The sequence below is a fragment of the Gopherus flavomarginatus genome, chromosome 8, assembly GCF_025201925.1.
Source record: "Gopherus flavomarginatus isolate rGopFla2 chromosome 8, rGopFla2.mat.asm, whole genome shotgun sequence".
NCBI classification, from domain to species: Eukaryota; Metazoa; Chordata; order Testudines; family Testudinidae; genus Gopherus; species Gopherus flavomarginatus.
The window spans coordinates 99563538-99590236 of record NC_066624.1 but is presented as its reverse complement, the minus strand read 5'-3'; the positions used below and the strand labels follow the sequence as shown (position 1 = coordinate 99590236).

At 46.5% G+C, this 26699-nt stretch overlaps 2 protein-coding genes across 3 annotated transcripts in view; one reads left to right on the top strand and one right to left on the bottom strand.

Annotated features, from left to right (window-relative positions):
• NCEH1 (neutral cholesterol ester hydrolase 1) overlaps nucleotides 1–26699 on the top strand; it is an 824131-nt gene that overhangs the window by 302990 nt on the left and 494442 nt on the right. The window lies entirely within an intron of this gene.
• FNDC3B (fibronectin type III domain containing 3B) overlaps nucleotides 1–26699 on the bottom strand; it is a 337214-nt gene that overhangs the window by 130488 nt on the left and 180027 nt on the right. Inside the window, exons 6-8 of the mRNA XM_050965815.1 lie at nucleotides 10760–10818; nucleotides 1454–1611; nucleotides 102–161 (exon numbers count right to left, since the gene is read on the bottom strand). Coding sequence (XP_050821772.1) covers nucleotides 102–161; nucleotides 1454–1611; nucleotides 10760–10818 — 277 coding nt within the window. The remainder of the gene's footprint in view (nucleotides 1–101; nucleotides 162–1453; nucleotides 1612–10759; nucleotides 10819–26699) is intronic.

The window sequence follows — 26699 nt, the reverse complement described above, 5'->3', positions numbered from 1 at the left end:
ATTCTTGAGCTATATCATGCAGCAGTCAAAAGGCTCCATTTTTTTAAAGATATAATTGAACAGATTATATTTAAGAGATTTTCAGATTCATAACAACTCACCTGACATGATAATCTGTTGCTGGCCTAAGGTCTTTCAGGTTATATTCTAATTCTTCTCCACTGCAGAAAGAAATCATCCATATATCATGAAAAACAGTACCTCAGTTAGTACAGCTATTGAATTTCTGACATCTAGGGGCTCCTACAAATGATTCATTGAAAAAAATAAATGATTTCCAGGGTAGGAAAATAAAAGTAAATAATGTAGGACCAACTTGTCAACAGATTGGAAATCTTTACAAGTTTCCACATTAAAGGAAAGAGAAGTAGTTATGTTTTCCATTTATAAAGTAACCCTATCATATGGATTTATTTCTACACAGTCTTTATCCATACAAACCTATGTCAATTTAACTTACTAAGCCTTTCAACTCTTCCTGAGATATGCTGAAAATGTGACTCAATCATACCCCAGTTCCATGATGTTTTACTTTTATTATTGCAAAGTACCTACTTCAGAAATGCTGAATCATCAAACTGGGTTGGTGAATATTATATCAAAAGATTCTAACATGGCTTGAACTTCAGCATCTTGCATTAATGCTTCACTTGAGGCCCTCATTTTGAGGTCCTGTCCAATATTATATGCTATATTTGGACTCGGCAGGGAAGTACATAATCTCCATTACTAATAACCACAGCCTGTGCCCATTCAGGTCAATGGCAAAACCAGTGGTACAGAATTGAACTTTAGATATTGAATGGTTAGAGCTGTGTGTTAAGTTACAGGACATCCTGAGAATGGAGATGAACTTGGCCACAAAAGGTAATTATTATGCTACCTGGATCCCCTTTAGTGAAATCTGTGGAGGACAATTACTTCATAATAGCCAATCTGGCATCTCAGCACTTTTTAAAGTGCACAGAGGATGATTTTGTTGGGGAGCCTATGTAATCCACTGGTGAGTGTATATTACAGGTCCCCCTGTGTGCTGATCTGCAGAGGATATGAGCTGTTACAATCCCCAGCTACAGAGACATGGCTGTTAAACTCACGCTGTAGCAGCTCTTGGTTTTAGCTCTGGCAGGTGGCTGTCACATCAGGAAAGTACATGTGAGAGAGTTTTGATAACTTGAGGGACGGGAAATGTAGCTCTATTCTTTGGAGAGGGACGAGGCAGAAAGTGACAACATGTGCCAGGTCTGCTGGGGGATGGCTCCTCCCACACACAAATGCTCTCAATCAATTTGCAGGAAGCTTTTTCAGGTGCGGCTAGAATTACCAAAACTGGGCCAAAATACTTTTTTTGTGAAATTGGTAGGACACAAGGGCAGGACCTGAAGAACCAGGATAGCTCATTTTTAACTAAAATATAAACATTGAACAACACATGAAAAAAGTACATAATTACCTGTAAATTATCTTGTACTTCCCATCCCTCCCTTTGTCTGATAAGGCAACCTCGTAAGTACAAGTGTAAGGCAAGCCATTATTGTGTCTATCCGCACTTAAAAGGCCAGTTGGAGGACACCATGTAAGTAAAACTGTTCTTGCTTGAATATTTGAAACCTATAAAAGAAATGTTAGTCAGTGTGAATTCCAAGTACTGTGTTCTTCTAGGAAATATATTTACTCTTTACCAAGTAATTGCTTATGAATACCACCCTTAAGAATTATTAAGGAAACTAAGTAGTCATTGGTGAGAGATGAAGAACTTCAATGAACTAGAAACTGGCTGAGAGACAGGAAACAAAGACCTAGGCTTCGCTGGGGACAGTTCAATGATAACCACTTCTCAGGATGCAACACTGATCCAAAAATATCCACAGTGGTATATACACAGACTGGAAAAACAAAACAATTTAGGACTGCTTCGGGCCATAAGCCAATCTCTAACTGACAACTGCTAAGAAGAAATTTCCCCTGCTGCAGGCTAGTTATTCCATCCATAATTGTCCATTTAGGGATTCCCTGAACCTTCTTCTGAAGCATAAACTGCTGGCCACCATTGGAGACAGCATACTAGACTAAATGGGTCACTGGAGGTGCACCTGTTAGGAATTATCATGGTCCTGTCTGACCTTAAAGTCTATGAGTCTATATGTCCAAATAATCTTAGAGCAGACAGAGCCTAAAATTAGCACAGCTTTTTTTTGCTCTGCTACATTCCTTACCAGGACAATCTGCTGGCATAATGCCAGAAGCATCATATTCATCATAGGCCTGTACAGTAGATTCCATTTGAACAGACTTCTGATACCATGCTGAGAGAGGAAAAAACGTTAATGCTTCTAAAATCAATGTTTACAGTGGCTATCCTGGAAAGAAAGTACTGTACTTCTAAGTAACTCTTCTGAAGAAATCCCTGAGAAATCATTTTATAGCCCTGAGCACTCTGCCACATAATCACTTGAGTTTAGATAATGAAAATGACTAATCTCTTAAAATTGCAATGTCAAATGTAACACTGAAAAAAAATAGCCTACGTGAGGAGGAGCTGAAGTTACATTCCAGCAAACAAGGTTTTATGTTTCTTATTAATTTCTGCTATGTCAACTTTTACAAGTTTTATCATTCTAGCAGATTCCTCCAAAAAACTTATAGAGCAAAAATCTGTTATTTCAGAATGTGTAAGAAGCTGAATGATTTAGAGACTCAGTTATAAATTTTCTATACTTTTCCACATAAATCTGGCACTCCTCTCCCATTAATGATAACAGTACTTGCAAAACTAATGTGCTGTGCAACTGTACTTGGAATTTACTCTTTGAGGTGCAATATAGCTTTCAAAAATGTAGTTTCATTGGGAATGTGGTTGGAATATCCAAGTTTAAAGACGCACTTTCCTGCAAGAAAGAGCTCTGGAAATCTCTAATGTCCATAATGCAGACCATTTAACATCTCATCTGAAAAATACATTGCCTATAGCTGAAAAGCACCCCAGCTATTGTTCCTGATCTTGATATATTAAGCAGATGCCTTCTAAACCAACTCCTAAATCTGAGATTTTTTAACCTACTGAGAAGGGGGTGAAACCATAAAGTGTTTCTCATCTTAATGTAAACATTGCTCACAAAGTTACCAACAACATTTTAGTTTAATGTCAGTAAGCTTAGTCAATCATGCTCAAAATAAAATATCTCTGCAACATAAGTTGAAATTGTAGAACATGAAATGTTAAGTAGTATCAAAAATTTTTCTCAAGAACCATTTGCAGATTAGTCTTACACCAATTTTCTTATCATTTCTTGTTCGCTTACTGTTGTCCTAGAGGTAATACAATCACTGTTTGCTTCAAACAACTCAACTGGTTAAAAATTGCACCGGATTAGCCAGACATCTATAAGAAAAGCTCAAAGTCTCAAGTCAGACAAAGCAATTGAAATCTCTTAGGTATCCTAACAGAATGAAATCATAGCCAAAACTAAACACATTTACAGTTAAAAAATTACATTTGATATCAATTAAGTATTTTACAGGCTAAAGAGAATTTAGCAATAAAAAGATCCAAATGGTATATTTTTTTGGACATACATTACTACCAGATGAACTACTGTGAGATTTCTTCTGCTATTATGGTATATGCTTGCATAATTGTTTTTCATACATTCAGACAGGGATTTGGAACTTGATACACAATATCCAGCCAATGTTCTATTGAAATTTTTTTTTATGACTACTAGCTAGGACACACGTATATATGCTCTCTATTTGGTAAAAAGCCTTGTCCTTTAATGAACTTCAGTGATTTGTAGAAAGTCAAGTTTCTCTTAATGTAAGAGAAACAGTAAATCGTATGGGCAACCCACAAGAAAATACAGGTAAACATTTAATATTCTGAAGTCAACAGGGCTCTGCGTAGGCTGGTTCACATAAGGATAAAAGCTTACTATGGCTATCAGCTAAGGGAGTTGTTCCATTAGCTGAAGTGCTACAGGTTTAAGCTTTTGGTGCTGAATATCCAGGTTTCAATTCTTCTACTGACTTGTGATGGTGGTGGTGGTGAACATACAGTAATGGCTGATGTCACAAATTGAGTTTTAAAATAAACAGGTAACCAACAATTAAAATAATTGCTAAGTGAACCCTGAAAGTGCCAAACAGGTTTTCTGACACTCTTGCAAAGCCTGCATGGCGCGCACTAAAGGTTATTTATATATAAATGGGATTAATTGTTAGATGAAGTGACAAACTGAAATTCGGAGTCCACATTTTTAGCATGGCAAACCACAATAGTACTATCCTCAGGAGAGTGAGAATTTGGAACAAATAAATTTGTATGAAATACAATCTGCTGTCCAGTGAGCCAACAGGTTCAATCTGAAAGCACAGTCTCTGGCCACAGGTTGTGTATCTTCAATGTTTTCTTTAATGAGTGGCTAAGTTGCTTCTCGGTATGAACAAATAACTTCTGCAAGGATCAATGAATATTATGCTTGCTATGGAAGAAAGAATATAGGCCCAACTATTCAACTTCCAAACAATAGGCATGATCCTGAAAGGTGCTCAGTGCTCTCTATTTGTCCCAATGGCAGCTGATGGAGCTGAACACCTTTCAGAAGATACTGATCACTTGGATAAGATCTGGCCCAATATCCACTCTTGAACTGTTTCTTTATGCGTATGAGAGCGTCATAGCTATTCCGAACCCACTGAAGTCAATGACAAAGTTCCTCTTGTCAAGACAATGCAATTAAGAACATAAGAATAGCCATACTGGGTCAGACCAAAAGGTCCATCTAGCCCAATATTCTATCTTCTGACAGTGGCCAACGCCAGCTACTTCAGAGGGAATGAACAGAACAGGTAATCATCAAGTGATACATCCCCTGTTGCCCATTCCCAGCTTCTGGCAAAGAGAACCTAGGGACATCATCCCTGCCCATCCTGGCTAACAGCCATTGATGGATCCTATCCTCCATGAACTTATTTAGTTCTTTTTTGAACCCTGTTTATAGTCTTGGCCTTCACAACATCCTTGGCAAAGAGTTCCACAGATTGACTGTGCATTGTGTGAAAAAATACTTAATTTTATTTGTTTTAAACCTGCTGCTAATAATTTCATATGGTGACCCCTAGTTCCTGTGTTACGAGAAGGAGTAAATAACACTTCCTCATTTACTTTCTCCACACCAGTCATGATTTTACAGACTTCTATCATATCCACTGTGAGTCCTCTCTTTTCCAACCTGAAAAGTCCTAGTCCTATTAATCTCTCCCCATATGGAAGCTGTTCCATACCCCTAATAATTTTTGTTGCCATTTTCTGTACCTTTTCTGATTCCAATAAATCTTTTTTGAGATGGGGCGACCAGATCTATACGCAGTATTCAAGATGTGGGAGTACCATGGATTCATATAGAGGCAATATGATATTTTCTCTCTTATTATCTATCCCTTTTCTAATAATTCCCAACATTCTGTTTGCTTTTTTGACTGTCGCTGCACGTTGAGTGGATGTTTTCAGAGAATGACTCCCAGATCTCTTTCTTGAGTGGTAATAGCTAATTTAGACCCCATCGTTTTATACGCATAGTTGGGATTATGTTTTCCAATGTGCAATACTTTTCATTTATCAACACTGAATTTCATCTGCCATTTTGTTGCCCAGTCACCCAGTTTTGTGAGATCCCTTTGTAACAATTAGCTGTCTGCTTTGGACTTAACTATCTTGAGTAGATTCGTATCATCTGTAAATTTTGCCTCCTCACTGCTTACTCCTTTTTCCAGATCATTTATGAATATGTTGAATGGTACTAGCCCCAGTACAGACCCCTGGGGGAGACTACTATTTACCTCTCTCCATTTTGAAAACTGACCATTTTTTCCGACACTTTGTTTCCCATCTTTTAACCAGTTACTGATCTATGAGAGGACTTTCCCTCTTATCTTACTCCAGCTTTCCAAAGCTTAAACTGGGAGGTCAGATTCTGATCCATTTCATGAATTTCATTTCATTATAACATCTACTCTTCTTTCCTCAGCCAGTCTGTGATTGTTAACCAAATAATTTTTTTCAGACCTGTTTTATATGACTCAAGAGAAGAAGGAGCTTCCACTACTTCTCCATTGGAAATAGAATGCTTTTATTCTATTAAACACTGAACTTGCAGTACTGGTATAAAACACTTAAATGTGGTATTAATTCTAAACAGGAAATACTTCTGCATAGGATTTGTTCATTTTTAATGCTGTCTTAATTCTACCCTACCAAAATATTAAGAACTGGAAGATTTCTTTATCATTTGGGGAGATGATTCCCCTTTGTGTACTGTCTTTATGCAGAGGATAAGGTCCATGCTGTTAGAAGTACCTTTTCCAGTTCGGTAACATGAGCCACTTTGTCCTACAAGCTATTGTATTTGATTTTTACAGATTTTTTTTTTTTTTTTAAGGTCGAGAAGTAACTACACATTCTTTGTCATGGGAGTTTTCTGTGTCTAGTAAAAAGCACAGCTAATTAGTTCCTGCAAGCTTCTCAGCTTACATGGTAAATGTCTGCTTTATAAGCTACAGAAAAGGTGGTGGAGTAAATAAATAATCCCAACCCTTGCACTACTTTATTAAAGTTACAAGACTGATAAATATCAGTTCTTCCAGTCATTCCAGGTCATGAACAAGGGCGAACATTTCCATACAAGTTTACTTTGAGATTTTGGGCTAGTGTTCACAAGCCTTTGGTGATTTGGGGAGGTTTATTGTAAGTGTGCGAACTACACTAAATGAAGTATTCCTTTGCTCCCCAGAAGGCAATGTTTGAAGGACATGTGGGTCGAATGAGCTCATAGCTTTTACAAGGTCAACTTTTCCCTTTCAAATCATAGTCTGACACTGCAGTCCTTAATCAGGCAAAAATCCCGATGACTTGAAAGGACAGCAGGAACAGGCAGGCTCTTTATTACAAAGCCAATCTTCATTTGAACTCAGACCCAGCATACCTGTATTGCTTCTTTACCTCCCCCACCACCCTCCTACACAGCAGTTGTCAGCATTTGCTGAAAGGATGCAATAACCTTTCAAGCATCTCTGCAGCCATTTAGATCTGTTCCATTGTAGTTGAACACAACAGCGGCACTCAGCCATTTCTGAAGCTTTGCTTTGGGTTTCCCCTCTCTTAGGAAGATGGCTGCTTCAGAGAATGAGTACCTTGTCTGTGACATTAGGAACTGGAAACTCAGCAGGATTTCAGATTAAACAAACAATCCTGGGAAAAATCTAATCTTTTAAAGAGCTGCCTTATAAAAGAGAAAATTTGGTATGATCTACATGAAATCTCCCAAAATAGGTGGCAACATTAGATATTGTCTCATTGCTTGAATTTCAGTCCACTTCCAACAGATTCACTGATGCCTTATTACTTCATTTGTTTTACATACATGGTATTTCTTTTATTAAACAATTTTATTTTTCTCTTTTATAAACATTCTGCTTGGGCTACAAATATTTTACTACTATTGAAGCAATAGCATTACACCATTTTTCTCACTAAAAACTACATGTACATATTATATACAGGTAGAGTGTATATGTTATATACATGTACATGTACACACACAACAACAATTGATGGTAGCCTACGTTATTGTTAAGAGCTGAGTGAAGACTTGTTATAGGTTGAGTTAAAACACCATTGAGATTGATAGGTGTGAACTCACTCTTCAATTAATATAACTATAAGCATATGCCTCACCTAAGACAAAAGTAGTCTGCACCCACTCAGGAGCTTTCGTCTGAGTATTGTTTCGGATAGGTGTGTGTAGGAAAAAAGATCACGCAAACTCAGGACAGACAGAAACAGACAGAGAGAGACAGTGAGAAAGAGACAGCCTGAAGGGGCAGATGAAAATATGGAAGAAACCTGGAAAAAGGTTTTTGGGCCAGGGTGCAGGATAAGAGTGTGCTCTGGCATTGTGAGCAAAAGAAGCTGTTTTCTGCTATTGATTCTCTCTGTGTTCAAAGTCACAGGGCTTTATTCGTTCTTTGAAAATAAACAAACCTGCACCAAACAAATACCTGGCTATCAGAAATTTCTACTCCTTTCTGGAACGCCCACAGGGCCCCAAACTTTGATTAGCCACTCAGGTGAAAAAAGGAAAGCAATATAAATTTATTATTAGCATGAGGTTGTGATAGCCTTGTTACTTATGAGTGTTAAAGTTACAGGGAAGTACGCGGGTCATCCCAAACATGTACCAATACAAAGGTCACACCATCCCATCATGTATTCAGCAGGTGCCCCCCCAACCCCAATAAAAGCTATTTTAGGAATGTTCTAGAGAGTTTAAAAATGGTACTATTGTTTTATCCCTCTGCCTGTAAAGCTAAGTTTCTTAGGCTTTGTCTACACTGGACTTTCGTTGGGAAAACTTTTGTCATTCAGCCAAACAACAAAAAAGTTTTGCCAATGGAAAGCGCCAGTGTGAACAGCACTTTGTCGGCAGGTGAGCACTCTTCTGCTGACAAACAGCGGCTACGCTGCATGCCTTTTAGTGGCATGGCTGTAGTGGCACAGCTGTGTCGCTAAAAGGTACATAGTGTAGACATAGCCATAGTTATCATGAGTTCAATTATACAGGATTCAGAGGTAACCATAGAAACTTCTAAAATAGTTTCTCTCTACAAAAAATACCCAAAGATTTAACATCAGAATTTTCAGGATCTTCCAAGGTTAGATATTCCTCCTGTCTATTGGTATCAGTCTCCTGTATCTAGCTCTGGAATATTCCATAATACTCTGAGTTCCTTTCCCAGGTCTGAAGAAGAGCTCTATGTAGCTCAATAGCTTGTGCCTCTTGCCAGTAGAAGTTGGTCCAATAAAATATATTATCTCACCCACCTTGTCTCTCTAAGCAGACATTAAAACAGTCATTGATGCCATTTTGGGCCACTGTAACTTTGAGCGTGCACGTTTGAGGAGTGGACGATTCTACATTTGAAGGGGGGGAAGGAAGGAAGGAAAGTTTCTTTTTAAAATGGTGGCTTTGGGGACTTGTCAGAGGTTTAGAATGTTGGCTGCAGTCTCAGAGATGGATCAGTGGGCAAAGTGCCTTTGAGCATATCCCTTCTCAGGCCTCAAGCCATCGCCAGTCTTTGGATGGAATCATATGATTCACCCACTCTCAGGCCAAGCCTTAGGGCAGCATTCCTTTGGTACTAACTGCATCTCAGCAGGTCTGATTGACCCTCAGATCCTGCAGTTCTGTTCCCTCCAGGGGCAATGACAGTGGCATCCAGCAAACAAACAGCCTTCTTAAAGCACAGTGCTATTTATTTTGAACCAAAGCATTTAAGAGAAAACAGATCTTAAAAAATAAACCAGTCTATATACATGCTTGTCTTTTGTTAAGGCGCACCATTCCCTGGATCTGAGAAAGCCCCACTCCTTTAGAGTCCCTCTGGGGAGTCTCTCTCTGTGTTAGCTTTTCTCCCTGAATAGATGCTGACAAGTGACACACACATACCTTCCTCTCCTGAGAAGAGCCTTTTAACTGTTTAGAGTTCTTTTGATCTCTGGGCTTGCTGCCTGGCAATACAAAGCTTGCATCTTCACTGGCAACAGGATATAGTATCCTCAAAGCTAACAGTTTCCCCCATTGTCTTGTCACTGCCCCCCAACCATTTGTTTGGAGTTTCTTATCAGGATCCACTGGGTTGCTTCCCTGCTTGTTTTTCCCACAGCCCCCTATTAAGCTAGAACAATATACTCATACTGGAAAGTCTTACAACCCATCACACAATAACAGCACCTCACTAACCAGGTCACATATAGTGTTTATAAATTATTTCATCTCAATATTCTTAGAGTATACTCACTACAGCAATTCTACAGCAGTCACAATAGTGAACTAGTTTTCCTCTGCAGAACTATCCACTTCTCATGAATATACACCAAGGGCATGTTACTTGCAATAGAACAGTACAGAGGAGTTGGCCAAAAACTATGAAGTCAATCACATTTGTCATGACACATTTGTTTGTAGGGAAAAAATTAAATTGGGGCAGGTGGGGAAGGCTGCATGAACCATTGCAACTTCAAGTCTGCAGGGATTTCGATTCCCCATTTATTCCTTCATGCATAAGGTTCTGATCCTGCAAACAGATGCACCGGAGCAGACTTTAAAACGTATGGAGTCCAGACTATTATGTGAACATAATGTCTGCACTGGTGCATCTGTCTTCAGGACTGGGGTCTAAATTGCAACAAAAACATATTTTCCAAACTTTTCAATGTTATTAAATTTGTTTTTTTCTTGTCAGTGTTTTGGTTTTTAATTCCTAATTTATTATTTCAAATTAAAGTTTTTTGGGGGCAGGGGACAGGAGAATTGATATCAAGTAAATAAGTATTTTTATTATTTGTGTTCTTATATGCGCATTACCTTATACAACACATTAATTAAATTAGTAAAATTAATAAATTCATCCAAGGATTTCAAAGTGCTCTACAAATAGCCATTAATTAAGCTCCAGCATATGCTATAAGACACCTAGAAATTATGCCCACTGTATGGACTGGGATTTTTGCCTCAGTGTGTACTTTGGACTGTAAAACTGTGATTCACAAAAATGTTCTTGGATGAAAATACATTTATACAACATTCTAGCATATAACAATTCAGATGCCACCCTGTATTTCACCAGCATTGTATCACGGACAAAAAAAATACACTTGGCATATTTTTGAAGTCATCTTTTTTTGTAAATCTGGAACACGTACCTGTGGTTTCTCTATTCCAGAAAGAATGTCTTGAACTCTTTTTGTTTCTGAGTCATATTCTGTAAAACAGATGGGAAAAAAGTAAATTTACCACCATTAGATGGCAATAATGTCATCAAACTCTATATTCCTCCATTGTGAAGTTTTTACTAGGAAAGAGACAGAACAGTAGGACTGGTTCATAAGACACAGTTTCTTGCGGCACAGTTTGCTCTTATGTAACAATGGCAGAAGAAATATAATGTATGGTTCCTTATATATGAATATGAAAAATATGGTATAAGAATGAATGGCCAAGGACACTTTCAAGCCTTAATGACTGCAGCTACAGAGTTGACATCGGCAGGCTTCCTAAACTGATTATCATTTGGTTTCATGTGGCCAACCCCCGGCCCACCTCCCCCAAACACACATAAAAAACTTAGTTCCACAAATATACTGCAAAAAGACACAGGGTATTCTATAACTCAATTAATGTTAAGATTAATCTGGCTTATTAACCAAAAATATCTTTATTCTGTCATCTATGGAGCTCCACTGCAAGGAGAGTCCTCACCTTCCTACTTAGAGGCCACTCTGCTGGAAAATTAATAGCCTTTTTATTTTAATGGAAGTGTGCTGGCCAAACATATTATCTTTCACAAAAAAATAAAGTAATTATATCACAAACAAACAAACAAAAACAAAATGAGCAGGACCTTTGATATAGCAGAATAAAATTCTGCCACAGGGAATGTGAAACTCATGAAGAAAAAAACGGCAGGTTTAAATCAAAACCTCCAGAAATGGTTACTCCCCAAAAGGCTGACCTATTTCTTGAAGCCCAAGAATTTGCCCATTTTTGTCAAAAACCTGCTTGGAAAAAAAAAAATACCACCACCATTTAAAAATGTTCTATGCACTAGCATGCCAAAAATTTAAAACTGGTTGAGTACTGACAGGCAAAACTCCAATGTAAATGCTCATCTCCTCCTGAAAGAATGTGCCTCTGTGTGTAGTGGGAATGACAGCCGGACTGCCTCCTATGATCTGGAGTGCTTTTCCGTCTCAGCCTCTTGACAAAAATTAACCTAAGCTAATTCTGAATAAGAGGAAGATAGCAGGGTCATTTTTTCCCACAGTCTTAATGCACTTTACCAGTTGTCCAAAGCGTATAAATTAGCATGCTTCAGTATGGTTAAGACAAATGTGACTTGACAACTATACAGATGGGCATGACCCCACTGAGAGAAGACCCAGATGTTAATCCAAATACAAAGTTCGTCAATGATTAGGGACTTTGGAGATTCAGTGTTCCCTTTAGTTCTATTGCAGAAGCAGCCCTGAGCCATGAAATTTGGATCCAGATCCGAAAATTCTGCAGGGGTTCAGAACCAGTGCTGTGGGCCCACCTCTAAAGAATGTCAGTATGAAACTGCTTCTAAGAGCTTGACTACACTACAGAGTTGCAGCGCTAGTGAGGGGGTTACAGCGCTGCAACTTAGGATGTGGCCACACTTGCAAAGCACGGCCAGCGCTGCAACTCCCTGGTTGCAGCGCTGGCTGTACACCCGGTCGAGCCTCGGGTGTAGGGATTCCAGCGCTGGTGATCCAGCGCTGGTCAGCAAGTGTGGACACCCACCAGCGCTTTTATTGACCTCCGTGGTATAAGGAGGTATCCTAGCATACCTTAGAAGCCTCTCTGGTAATCATGCACACTCCACTGCCCTGGGCTCAGCTGACCCCTCCTTTAAATGCCCCGGGAATTTTAAAAATCCCCTTCCTGTTTGCTCAGCCAGGTGTGCAGTGCAATCAATCATTCAATCAATCAGCGACCATGCCTCCACGCCCCAAACGAGCCCCAGCATGGAACAATTCCGAGCTGCAGGACCTCATCAGTGTTTGGGGTGAGGAGGCTGTGCAAGCACAGCTGCGCTCCAGAAGGAGAAATTATGATACCTATGGGCAGATATTGCAGTCCTTGCTGAGAAGGGGCCATGAACGGGACGCGTTGCAGTGCAGGGTCAAAATAAAAGAGCTGAGGAGTGCTTACTGCAAAGCCCGTGAGGGAAATCGCCGCTCAGGAGCTGCCCCCACAACCTGCCGTTTTTACAAGGAGCTGGATGCCATACTTGGGTGTGACCCCACTGCCAATCTGAGGACCACGATGGAGAGTTCAGAGCAGGGAGAAGTGGGGGAGGGTGTAGAGGAAGCCGACAGTGAGGCTACTGGCGTGGAGGGAGACACCCCGGAGTCCCAGGAGGCATGCAGCCAGGAGCTCTTCTCAAGCCAGGAGGAGGCTAGCCAGTCGCAGCAGCGGGAAGTTGCTGGTGAGGAAGAAACTGAGGAGTGTGCTCAGGGTAAGCAGATTTTTATGTTTTGGGAGAGGAGGGTTTGGGTTATGGCTGCCTGCATGCATGCCTAAACGTGGAATAGCCCATTGATTTGCTCTATCACGTCTCTGTAATCTGCCTCGGTAATCTCTTGAAAAGTTGCAGCCAGAGCATGCGCAATGTGCTTTCTCAAGTTTATCGGGAGAGCAACCGTGGTCCTTGTCCCGGTCAGGCTAACTCGTCCGATCCACTGTGCAGCGAGGGGTGGGGGAACCATGGCTGCACACAGGAAGCTGCATAGGGGCCAGGGCGGAATCCACATTGCTGTAGAAGACCCTCCCTCTCTTCCCAGGTAACACGCAGCAGTGATATATCTGGCAGTAGGAAACCCTGTTGAGAATTTAGGGATACTTGAGTGCAGGGCGCCAGATTCGCGGTCCCCCCCCCAGCCCCGCGGTGCGTTCCGGTCTCCCCATCGCCTTCCCAGCAGGCAGCCAGCCCCACGGTGCGTTCCGGTCTCCACAGCTGTGCGTTTCTCCCCCCCCACCAGCAGGCCGGCAGTTACGCGGACACCCCCCCCCCCCGCCAGCAGCTCGCCACCTTCCTGTTCACTACTGTCCCCTGTGCAGGACACCAGTTACCTCCTGTACCCAGTGCAGATAAACCCCAGTGACCCATCGGTCAATTCCCCCTCCCAGGTGCACTCGGGGCAGAAACACTCACCCCATTGCTCGCCATGACTTAGCTTCCCTGGCCTCTCTGTGTTATGTGAGGTATGTGGGAAGGATGCTACAAAAAGTCTAAAAACTCCTTCACTGTGTGATAATAAACAATGTAGCCTCTGTGTATTACATGGTTCTATCTTTGTTTTTTCTAGTGACCTTGACTAATGCAGGCGGATCACCGGCCTCACGTCGCTTGCAGAACTTGAGAAGAAATCCCAGAAAATCAAAAGAAGAATTGATCAAAGCAGTTATGAATCACTACAACAGAGAAAGTAGGAAGACGCAGGAATGGAGAGAGAAAATGTATGAATGGAGAGAGAAAATGTATGACTGGAGGCAAACAGAAAGCAGGAGAAAGGAATTAGCTATCAAAAAAACCTCAAAGCAGATGATAAGCCTCCTGGCTCGCCAAACTGAGTCTTTCGAGTCTCTTGTAGCCATGCAGGTAGATATGTACCATGGTAACCCACAGCCCTCCCAAAGCTCTCTTTCTTATTCCCCAGTATTTGCACAAAACACCTTTCTCCAGCAGCCAGTTTCTTATTACCCCCAGCTGCCCCCAACACCTGTACGATCACCTACCAGCCCTGATAACTATAATTCTTACCCTGTGCACTCCACCCCCATTACCCTGCAGCATAGTAATCCTGAAGTGCAGCAGACATTGAACAATAATCAAAACAGGATATATTCAAACCTCTGAATGTACAGTCCACCACCCTAACCCCCCTGGCCTTTTATGTACTGTACTTTGAATAAAGGATTTATGGCTTTTACAATACGTTTTATTATTGCAGGAAGTGGTAAATATTGTACCCCAAGGTAGAACAAAGCACAGCAAAGGCACCAAACATTACTGTTGGCTCTCAGCATAAAATTGCTCCCTTAAAGCATCCCTAATCCTTGAAGCCCTTTCCTGGGCCTCCCTAGTAGCCCTGCTCTCTGGCTGTGCAAATTCATCCTCTAGGCGTCGAACCTCGGAGGTCCATTCCTCACTGAATCTTTCACCCTTCCCTTCACAAATATTATGGAGGGTACAGCACGTGGATATAATAGCGGAGATGCTGCTTTCCCCCAAATCTAGCTTCCCATAAAGACACCTCCAGCGGGCTTTCAAACGGCCAAAAGCACACTCCACAGTCATTCTGCACCGGCTCACCCTGTAGTTGAACCGGTCCTTGCTCCTGTCAAGCTTCCCTGTATACGGTTTCATGAGCCAGGGCATTAAGGGGTACGCGGGGTCTCCAAGGATCACAGTGGGCATTTCGACGTCCCCTACTGTGATCTTGCGGTCTGGGAAAAAAGTCCCGGCCCTCAGCCTCCTGAACAGGGAACTGTTCCGAAAGATGCGTGCATCGTGCACCTTTCCAGGCCATCCTGAGTAAATGTCAGTGAAACGCCCACGGTGATCCACAACCACTTGCAGAACCACGGAGAAATACCCCTTGCGATTAACGTACTCTGATGCCAGGTGGGGTGGTGACAGAATAGGAATATGCATCCCATCTATTGCCCCTCCACAGTTAGGGAAACCCATTTCTGCAAAGCCATCCACAATGTCCTGCACGTTCCCCAGAGTCACAGTTCTTAACAGGGTGCGATTAATGGCTGTGCAAACTTGCATCAGCACCATTCCAACGGTGGACTTTCCCACTCCAAACTGGTTCGCCACCGATCGGTAGCTGTCTGGAGTTGCCAGCTTCCAGATTGCAATAGCCACCCGCTTCTCCACTGGCAGGGCAGCTCTCAATCTCGTGTCCCTGCGCCACAGGGTAGGGGCGAGCTCAGCACACAGTGACATGAAAGTGGCTTTTCTCATCCGAAAGTTCTGCAGCCACTGCTCGTCATCCCAGGCTTGCAGGACGATGTGATCCCACCACTGAGTGCTGGTTTCCTGAGCCCAAAGGCGCCGTTCCACGGTGCTGAGCACGTCTGTTACTGCCACAAGCAATTGAGTGTCTTCAGCGTCAGGCGTTTCAATATCATCGTCTGACTCCTCACTGTCACTTTGCAGCTGAAGGAATAGCTCCACTGCCATGCGTGATGTGCTGGCAACATTCATCAGCAAGGCCCTCAGCAGCTCAGGCTCCATTTGTAACAGAAATCTCAGAAATCGCGCTGCAGACTCACAATGCCGCCAAACTGCTCGGAATGTGTAGCAAAGCACCACGGGGCGTTGGAACAGGAAGCGGAAAGACCCGCACACTTCCTTCCCCTTCCCACAAGCCACAGTGCCAAAATGGGACGAGGTGCTCTGTGGGAAAGCTGCCCACAATGCACCACTCCCAACAGCACTGCAAGTGCTGTAAATGTGGCCACACTGCAGCGCTGGTAGCTGTCAGTGTGGCCACACTGCAGCGCTGGCCCCACACAGCTGTACGAACACAGCTGTAACTACCAGCGCTGCAAAACTGTAAGTGTAGCCATACCCTAAGTTTGAATCTTTCTTGACCTTAAATCCTGAACATGTGGGCTGAATTTTCTCTCCTAAGTCTGCTTTCTAGCAAGGGTTCTATCTGCGGCACCCTAACTAAGAGATGAAAATCAACCCTAAAGCTCAATGAAATTTCACTTCCCTCTCCTTGTGAAAAAATGATAGCTTTGTACAGTAACTAAACCCTTTTTGATGCCTTGCAGACAAAGGGCTGCAGGCTTAAGCCATTCCACGTCCTGGAGCTGAGTAACGAGACCTAAGAGAGTAGGGTATCCCCAGCAATGACAAAAATGTAAAGGCATCAGCTTTCTAACCAAAGTTAACATATCCCTGATCCTAGGGAAGCTTTTGATTCCAGTTCACTAAGTACATAGTTTGCACATGTGCACACGCCTGCTACCTCAGCCACCCACACTCCTCCAGACTCAAAATGGCTTGGTGCCAGATGCACAATGCCAGTCGTCATGATTGTTCACATGCAGTAGAGGTCAGTTTAGAGCTGGAAGCAAGTAAAAGAAACTTCATCAGAGAACTCAGGCAAGTAAAAAGACCAATGTTGATGTAACTAAGGGTACGTCTACACTACAGGATTATTCCGATTTTACATAAACCGGTTTTGTAAACAGATTGTATAAAGTCGAGTGCACATGGCCACACAAAGCACAATAATTCAGCGGTGTGCGTCCATGTACCGAGGCTAGCGTCGATTTCTGGAGCGTTGCACTGTGGGTAGCTATCCTTTAGCTATCCCATAGTTCCCGCAGTCGCCCCCGCCCATTGGAATTCTGGGTTGAGATCCCAATGCATGATGGTGCAAAAACAGCATCGCGGGTGATTCTGGGTAAATGTCGTCACTCATTCCTTCCTCTGTGAAAGCAACGGCAGACAATCATTTTGCGCCCTTTTTCCCTGGATTGCCCTGGCAGACACCATAGTATGGCAACCAGGGAGCCCGTTTTGCATTTTGGCACTGTCACCGTATGTGTACTGGATGCTGCTGACAGAGGCGGTACTGCAGCGCTACACAGCAACATTCATTTGCCTTTGCAAGATAGCAGAGACGGTTATCAGTTGTTCTGTACCATCTGCTGCTGTTGTGGGTGCTCCTGGCTGACCTTTGCTGAGGTCGGCCGGGGGCGCAAAGACAAAAATGTTGTATCTAAAAATAGAGTCAGTCCTGCCTAGAATATGGGGCAAGTGTACTAGAGAACCAGTGTATCAGAGAACTGCATGCCATTCTAGGGGGTGTCCCTGCAACAACCCCACTTGTTGCTTCCCTCCTCCCCCAACCCTTCTGGGCTACCGTTGCAGGGTCCCCTCATTTGTGTGATGAAGTAATAAAGAATGCAGGAATAAGAAACACTGAGTTTTTAGTGAGATAAAATGAGGGGGAGGCAGCCTCCAGCTGCTATGATAGTCCAGGCAGGACATTAAACGGTGGAGGGGAGAGCAGCGCAGCATCCCACTGCTATGATAGTCCAGGCAGTACAGAATCTTTTCTTTAGACATGAAGGGAGGGGGGGGATGGAGTTCAGCTCCCAGTTGCTATGATGAGGACAGTTACCAGCCGTTCTGTATCATCTGCCGGGAATAACTGGGAGTCATTCCTATTTTTACCCAGGTGCCACTGGCCAACCTCACCTGAGGCCAGCCAGGAAGCACTCTCGGGCTGATTACGACGACGGCTACCAGTTCTACTGCACTGTACCGTCTGCCACCAGGGAAGGGAGGGGAGAGGATGCTGATGTTCATTGCCTCAGCACCGTGTCTACCAGCAGCATGCAGTAGACATACGGTGACATTGAAAAAAAGTCAAGAAACGATTTTTTTCCCTTTTCTTTCACGGAGTGGGAAGGGGAGTAAATTGACGAGATATACCCTGAACCACCCCGGACAATGTGTTTGACCTTACAGGCATTGGGAGCTCAGCCAAGAATGCAAATGCTTTTCGGAGACTGCGGGGACTGTGGGATGGCTGAAGTCCTCAATACCCCCTCCTTTCCTCCATGAGCGTCCATTTGATTCTTTGGCTTTCCGTTACGCTTGTCACACAGCACTGTGCTGTGGACTCTGTATCATAGCCTGGAGATTTTTTCAAATGCTTTGGCATTTCGTCTGTAACGGAGCTCTGATAGAACAGATTTGTCTCCCCATACAGCGATCAGATCCAGCACCTCCCGTACGTTCCATGCGGGAGCTCTTTTTGGATTTGGGACTGCATCGCCACCCGTGTTGATCAGAGTTCCACGCTGGGCAAACAGGAAATGTAATTCAAAAGTTTGCGGGGCTTTTCCTGTTTACCTGGCCAGTGCATCCGAGTTCAGATTGCTTTCCAGAGTGGTCACAGTGGTGCACTGTGGGATACTGCCCGGAGGCCAATACCGTCGATTTGCGGCCACACTAACCCTAATGGTAATACCGATTTCAGTGCTACTCCTCTCGTCGGGGAGGAGTACAGAAACCGGTTTAAAGAGCCCTTTATATCGATATAAAGGGCCTCATTGAGTGGACGGGTGCAGCGTTAAATTGGTTTAACGCTGCTAAAATCGGTATAAACGCGTAGTGTAGACCAGGCCTCAGGAGAGATGAGAAGTGGCAAGGTGACTCATCTATGAATGAATTTAATCCACATGACCAAACAGCTAACTCTTTAAAGGACCACCGATGCTCAGCACTCGGTATGGAAGGTTCTGATGGCAAGATGTTTTTCCCACTCTGAGGGCACCCAAATAACACTTGAAAATTAATTTATTTAATCACAAAAGTAGCCCTGACTCCCACCACTGACATTTTGCTGTAGAGTGCTATCATTTGGTGTCATCCACAGCAAGGCACTGCAATACAAAAGACTGCAAACCACCAACATTAGTGCTAATGGCACACCTGTACGTTGGCAGTCTCATAGGGGGGATCAAGGTCTGATGAGTATCAGAGGTTGATTTGCCCTTCTTTGCACTTCCAGTTATTTCTGTGGTTTGAAGCACTGAAGCACACAGTGGCCAGGAAACGTATTGAGACTTGCACTGCCATTACTTGTGTTGTTGAACAGACAATGTTCTCAGGGCAGTTAGTCCCACACTCAAATTACAAACCAGTTCCAAATCTGCTTTGATATCGGTTTAATAAACCAAGGAAGATTTTTCATTTTTGAACATTCATTTAAAAATTCAACCTCAAGGGTGTTCTGCAAATATTGAAACAGGCAGACAATGGGACACAGAATGCACTGTAGTCCTTTCCCATATCAGCAAGATTGTGCAGGAAAAATATAAGACTCACAAACTTAATGCAAGGAACAAACAAATGTCACACCTAGTTGAGGACATCTGTATATTCCATTCACGACGTTTGCATCATTTGTTCATGATTCCTGCACTCTTGGAGGTATGAGTTACCTTAGGCTTATTCCATTGCTGCTAATACCATAAACCATTCTATCTTTTAAGAAAGGAAATAACTGCAACACCATATACAAGGAGAGAGAAGAGCTGTTCATCATATGAACTTCCAGATCACTATACTCTACAAAGTGGATGCCTAGAAGGTTTAAAAGGCACCACGCTGCATTCAGGCACAATAAAAGACGGTTACTCACCTTTGTAACTGTTGTTCTTCGAGATGTGTTGCTCATATCCATTCCAGTTAGGTGTGCGCGCGCCGTGTGCACGTTCGTCGGAGAAACTTTTACCCTAGCAACCCAGGCGGGTCGGCTGGGCGCCCCCTGGAGTGGCGCCGCTATGGCGCCCAATATATATCCCAGCCGACCCAGCCACCCTTCAGTTCCTTCTTGCCGGCTACTCCGACAGTGGGGAAGGAGGGTGGGTTTGGAATGGATATGAGCAACACATCTCGAAGAACAACAGTTACAAAGGTGAGTAACCGTCTTTTCTTTTTCGAGTGATTGCTCATATCCATTCCAGTTAGGTGATTCCCAAGCCTTACCTAGGCGGTGGGGTCGGAGAAAGATGTGGCGGTATTTAAAACTGCTACGCCGAAGGCCGCATCATCTCTTGATTGTCTGACTAGCGCATAGTGTGCGGTGAATGTGTGGACCGATGACCAGGTCGCTGCACGGCATATCTCCTGGATAGGCACGTGCGCCAGGAAGGCTGCCGACGTCGCCTGAGCTCTCGTGGAATGTGCCGTGAGGTGGCTAGAGGGGACACGAGCTAAGTCGTAGCACGCGTGAATGCATGCAGTTACCCAGGAGGCGATCCTCTGAGAGGAGATTGGTTGACCTCTCATCCGTTCTGCGATCGCCACAAACAGCTGAGGGGACTTCCGAAATGGCTTTGTTCGCTCGATGTAGAAAGCGAGCGCTCTACGTACATCTAAGGAGTGCAGCTGCTGCTCCCGCCGCGAAGAGTGTGGCTTCGGGAAGAAGACCGGGAGGAAGATGTCCTGGTTGGTATGGAAGGCAGAAACAACCTTAGGGAGGAACGCCGGGTGGGGTCGCAGGTGCACTTTGTCCTTATGGAAGACGGTGTAGGGTGGATCCACTGTAAGAGCTCTCAGCTCTGAGACCTGTCTGGCCGATGTAATGGCCACCAAGAAGGCCGTCTTCCATGACAGGTACGTGAGCGAGCAAGTCGCCAGTGGCTCGAATGGCAGGAGCGTGAGCCTGTTCAAGACCAAGTTAAGGTCCCAGGTAGGAGCAGGGCGGCGTACGGGGGGGGGGGGGGGGTAGAGACGTTCCAGGCCTTTAACAAACCTGGCGACTAAGGGGTGGGAGAATACGGAGCGGCCACCCTCTCCTGGCCGAAAGGTGGATATGGCCGCTAAGTGTACCTTTAAGGAGGATGTCGCCAGGCCCTGCTGCTTAAGGTACCAGAGGTAGTCTAGGACCGTGGGAATTGGGGTCTGCGTAGGGTTCACCCTTTGAGAAGCGCACCAGCAAGAGAAACGCTTCCACTTGGCCCTGTACGTTGAGCGAGTGGAAGGCTTCCTGCTGCTAAGGAGTATATGTTGGACCGGTGCGGAGCAGCTGAGCTCCGCCGTGTTCAGCCATGCAGGAGCCACGCCGTGAGGTGCAGGGCCCGTAGGTCCGGGTGACGAAGCGTGCCGTGATCCTGCGTGATCAGGTCTGGGTGGAGAGGAAGGGGAATTGGGGGGTCCACAGATAGGTCCAGCAAGGCGGTGAACCAGTGCTGTCTGGGCCACGCAGGTGCAATCAGGATTAGATGCGCTTTGTCCCTGCGCAGCTTCAACAGGACTTGTGCACCAGAGGGAACGGAGGGAAGGCATACAGGAGGTGGCGGGTCCATGGCAGGAGAAATGCGTCCGTGATCGACCCAGGAGAGAGACCCTGAAAGGAGCAAAACTCCTGGCACTTCCTGTTGGACTTGGTTGCGAAGAGGTCTATGCGGGGAAACCCCCACCTCTGGAAGATGGAATGGATGACATCCGGTCTGATCGACCATTCGTGGCAGAGGAAGGATCGGCTGAGCCTGTCCGCCAGCGTGTTCTTGACCCCTGGGAGGAAGGATGCCACCAGGTCTATCGACTGGGCTATGCAGAAGTCCCAGAGTCGAATGGCTTCCTGACACAGGGGAGACGAACGGGTTCCCCCCTGTTTGTTGATATAATACATGGCCGTTGTCCATAAGTACGGAAACACAACGGCCGTGTAGGTGACGTTGAAACGCCTGGCAGGCGAGGCAGACTGCCCTTAGCTCCCGGGCATTTATGTGGAGTGACAGCTCTTGGGACGACCAGAGGCCCTGGGTGCGCAGGTCCCCTAGGTGGGCCCCCCACCCCAGGGATGATGCATCGGTTGTTAGAGTCATCGACGGTTGCTGTGGATGGAACGGCATCCCCGCACATACTAGGGATGGGGTCAGCAACCAGTCGAGGGACCGGAGAGGGTCGGGGGGGACCGTCACCAATACATCCAGGTGGTCCCTGCTCGGGCGGAATACGGAATGAAGCCACGTTTGGAAGGGCCTCATTCGGAGCCTGGCATACTTTGTCACGTAAGTGCACGTGGCCATATGCCCTAGAAGTGTGAGGAAGGTGCGAGCCGAGGTGATTGGGGAGGCCTGCAAGCTCCGAATGATCACAAGGATCGTCTGGAAGCGAGGTTGAGGTAAGTAGGCCCTGGCCTGAGTAGAGTCCAGGGTCGCGCCTATGAAGTCTAACCTCTGTGTGGGGACCGGGCTGGATTTCTCGGCATTGAGAAGCAGGCCTAGCTGGGAGAAGAGGTCCGTAACGGCCTCGACATGTCGCCGCACCTGTGACTGGGAGGACCCTTTCAGGAGCCAGTCGTCGAGGTACGGGAAGACGTGGATTTTCCGCCGACGGAGGTGGGCGGCCACAACGGCCATGCACTTGGTAAACACCCTCGGGGCCGTGGAGAGGCCGAAGGGTAGGACTGCGAACTGGAAGTGCTGATGTCTGACCGTGAAGCGAAGGTACTTCCTGTGCGGTGGAAAGATGGCGACATGGACGTATGCGTCCTTCATGTCGAGGGCGGCATACCAGTCTCCAGGATCCAGGGATGGGATAATGGTTCCCAGGGAGATCATGCGGAACTTCAACTTGAGCATCCAGTTGTTGAGGCCCCGCAGGTCTAGGATGGGTCTGAGACCTCCCTTGGATTTGGGGATCAGAAAATATCGGGAGTAGAATCCCTTGCCTCTCTCGCCTAGAGGTACTTCCTCTATAGCTCCCGCCGCGAGGAGAGAACGAACCTCCTGCAGGAGGGTTTGCTCGTGAGAGGGGTCCCTGAAGAGGGACCGCGAAGGGGGGCGGGAAGGGGGTGAGGAAGCAAATTGCAGGTGGTATCCGTGCTTCACTGTGCGTAGCACCCAACGGTCTGATGTTAACTGGGACCACGCCGGGAGGAAGTGGGAGAGGCGGTTGGAGAAGGTAGGGGAAGGATCCTGACTTGAGTCTGGTATGCCGTCCCCGGGCGCACCTTCAAAAGCCAGACTTGGGGCCCGGCGGTGCCTTGGAAGGCCCTTGGCTTTGACCGCCCTGGGAGCTGGATTGGCGTCTGCGGCCCCCCCGGCCACGCCGTCTATTGAGGTCCTGCCTCTGACGGGGTGGGAAGTATGGGCGTCGTGCTTGGGGCCTGAAGGGTCTACACTGGGTGGAAGGTGTATGCATCCCCAGCGAGCGTATGATGACTCGATTGTCCTTCAGGTTTTGTAATTTGGAGTCCGTCTTGCCCGAGAACAACCCTTTCCCGTCAAAGGGTAGGTCCTGGACTGTATATTGTAGTTCCGGGGGTAGTGTGGAGACTTGAAGCCATGAAATGCGCCTCATGGTTATTCCGGAAGCGAGGGTTCTGGCTGCCGAGTCAGCTGCGTCGAGGGAGGCCTGTAGGGAGGTCCTGGCCACCTTCTTACCGTCTTCCAGGAACACGTTAAATTCCGGGCATGAGTCCTGGGGTAGCAGTTCGGCAAACTTACCCACCTCCGCCCATATGTTGTAGTTATAACGCCCCAGTAAGGCCTGCTGGTTGGCCACACGGAGTTGCAAGGCTCCAGCTGAGTACACCTTGCGACCCATGAGGTCCATTCGCCTAGCCTCCTTGGATTTGGGGGCCGGTGCCTGCTGGCCATGCCGTTCCCTGTCGTTGACCGACTGAACCACTAGGGAGGAGGGTGGACATACAGGTACTTGTACCCCCGGGAGGGTACCATGTACTTCCTTTCCACTACCTTAGCTGTTGGCGGGATGGAGGCTGGTGACTGCCACAGGTTATCGGCGGTAGACTGGATAGTCTTTATGAATGGGAGGGCTACCCGGGTAGGTGCATCGGCCGATAGGATGCTCACTACCGGGTCCTCAACCTCTGAGACCTCCTCCACCGGTAGGTTGATATTAAGGGCCACTCTACGGAGGAGGTCCTAGTGGGCCCTGAGATCTATAGGCGGGGGTCCCGACGCTGACGACCCAGCCACTGCCTCATCCGGTGAGGAGGAGGAGGAGGATACTCCGGGGATGAGGGTATCCTGCGCGGTCTCTTGTTCTTGGCCTGGTTCCTGCTCGTGTTGACCCGGGGAGTCCGGAGGCGGCTGTTTGTCCGACTCAACCACGGGGGGGCGGGAAACGGTGGCCTCCGGCACCCGATGTTCTGAGGCGGTAGAACGTGTCTGAGGCACGGGGGCACTCTGGGCCTGATGGTAAGCCCAGGGTGTCCAAAAACCCCACTGTTGGGCACCTGCGTCCTGCGGGTGGGGATCTTGGAACACTCCCAGCGGTACTTCGGGGTCCTGGTCCCGTTCGTAATAGCTACCCGCCTGGGAGGATGCCGACGTGCCTCTAGATGACCACGGTGGAGCGGCGAAAGTCGGTGCCGAGGTACCGACAGATCTCACACCTCTGGATAGTGGTGACCGGTGTCGGTATCGGTGTTGGGAGCAAGACCGGGACCTGTGACCGGCTCGGTGCCGGGAGGTCGACCGGGATCTCGAGTGTCTTTGTCTAGATCTGCTCCTGGAGGTGCGGTGCCCACCGCGGTGCCATGAGCTGGAGCGGTGCCGGGAGTACCGGGTTGACGCTCTGGACGTCGACCGGCGCCGGGAGCCTGACCGGTGCTGAGAGCGTGAGTGGTACCGAGGTGAACGGTGCTGGGAGCCTGACCGGTGCCGGGGTGATCGGTGCCGGGAGTCTGACCGGTGCCAAGGCGATCGGTGCTGGGAGTCTGACCGGTGCCGGGATCGAGATCGACGTCGCGAGCCTGAGTGGCGCCTCGATGCCAAGCGTCCGCGGGACCGCGATCTGGAGCGGTGCCGGTCTGCCACACTGACCGAAGCTGGTCTGGTCAGGGTCGGTTTGCCCATAGAGCATAATACCCGCACCGGCGGTGCTGGGGGTAAGGGCAACAGAGCCTCGGTGATGGCAATTAGCTCTCTCGCTGCGGCAAACGCCTCCGGGGTAGAGGGTGAAGCCAGCTCTACCACGGTGTGCACCGGGGAGCTGCCAGGTGCCGGACTCGACAGCCCTCGCGGGGTCGGAGTCAACGCTACCGGCTTAGACGGTGCAGCGGCAGGTGTCGGTGCCAGGCGATCCGCTTTTTGCACAGGCTCTGATTGTGGGGCGGTTGGTGGTGAGATGATCTGCGCCTTCGCCGGCTTCGGGGAGAGGGAGCGGCTCTGGGCCGGTTTCGGTGCCGGTTTTTTGGTGGTAGCACTCGGTGCCGTGGTGGTGCCCTTGCTTACTGGCTGACTTGCGCTCGGTGCCGAGGGCGAAGGTGTCAGGGCCGCTTCCATAAGGAGCTGTCTCAATCTAATGTCCCGCTCCTTCTTGGTTCTCGGCTTAAAGGACTTACAGATCGAGCACTTGGCCGATAAGTGCGACTCCCCGAGGCACTTCAAGCAGGAGTCGTGGGGGTCTCCAACTGGCATGGGCTTGTGACAAGCCGAGCACTGCTTGAAGCCCAATGAGCCGGGCATGAGCTCCGGCTCCCGGTGCGGGGAAGGGGAGGGGTACCCCCGATCCCCTCAACTACAACTAAAACTACACTAACAACACTAGATAACTGACTAACTAACAACTATATATCTATATATGTACAATAACAACTATAACTACTATATACAACGATAGCGAAATGAGCTGCTAGGGAGTGTGGAGGTCAGCGAAGCCGCGCTCCACAGTTCCAACGACCGACACGGGCGGTAAGAAGGAACTGAAGGGTGGCCGGGTCGGCTGGGATATATATTGGGCGCCATAGCGGCGCCACTCCAGGGGGCGCCCAGCCGACCCGCCTGGGTTGCTAGGGTAAAAGTTTCTCCGACGAACATGCACGCGGCGCGCGCACACCTAACTGGAATGGATACGAGCAATCGCTCGAAGAAGAATAATGATGATGACAGATCATACACCTTAAGTGGGAGGAAATATAAACTAAAGAGACAATGGACAATAGAGATGCACATGAAAGTCAAGTAGTAACATAACCCCAGTGGATATGACATATGGCAAAACGGCAACAACTTTTTAATTAAAACGATTAGTTATATTAATTATTATTATAATAATAAAAGACAAAGTCACTTACAGAGGTGACAATTCTTACAACATTTCTTTAGATTTTTCGTTTACTGTTTGATGAACCAGAGGAATTCTTATCAGGCTTCTGTGGGCTATTGAGGTCTGTTCAATAACAAATATGATCATCCACATCCTTCTGGGCTACACTAGTGTATGGTGAACTAGAAAGATCATGGATCCTTTTCTCAGCAGGATGCTGGTCCTATTTGTCACCAGATGGGGCCAGTCTCTTTGCTAACAAAATATTCAAGTATCAAACTTGAGCTCTTTCTCCTGGGCCAACAAGGAACCTTGGGAGCCCTTTGGAGACAGCACATGGTGGGGAAAAAAAAGAGGATCTTGCATGATTCTAAATGCCTCCCTCTGGCCAGCTGTAGCACTGCATTGCCAGTTTCCAGAAGGGCTGCATCCAGCCCCCATTAACAGAAGGCCTTAGGAAGAATAATGACACTATTGGGTAGTGAGAG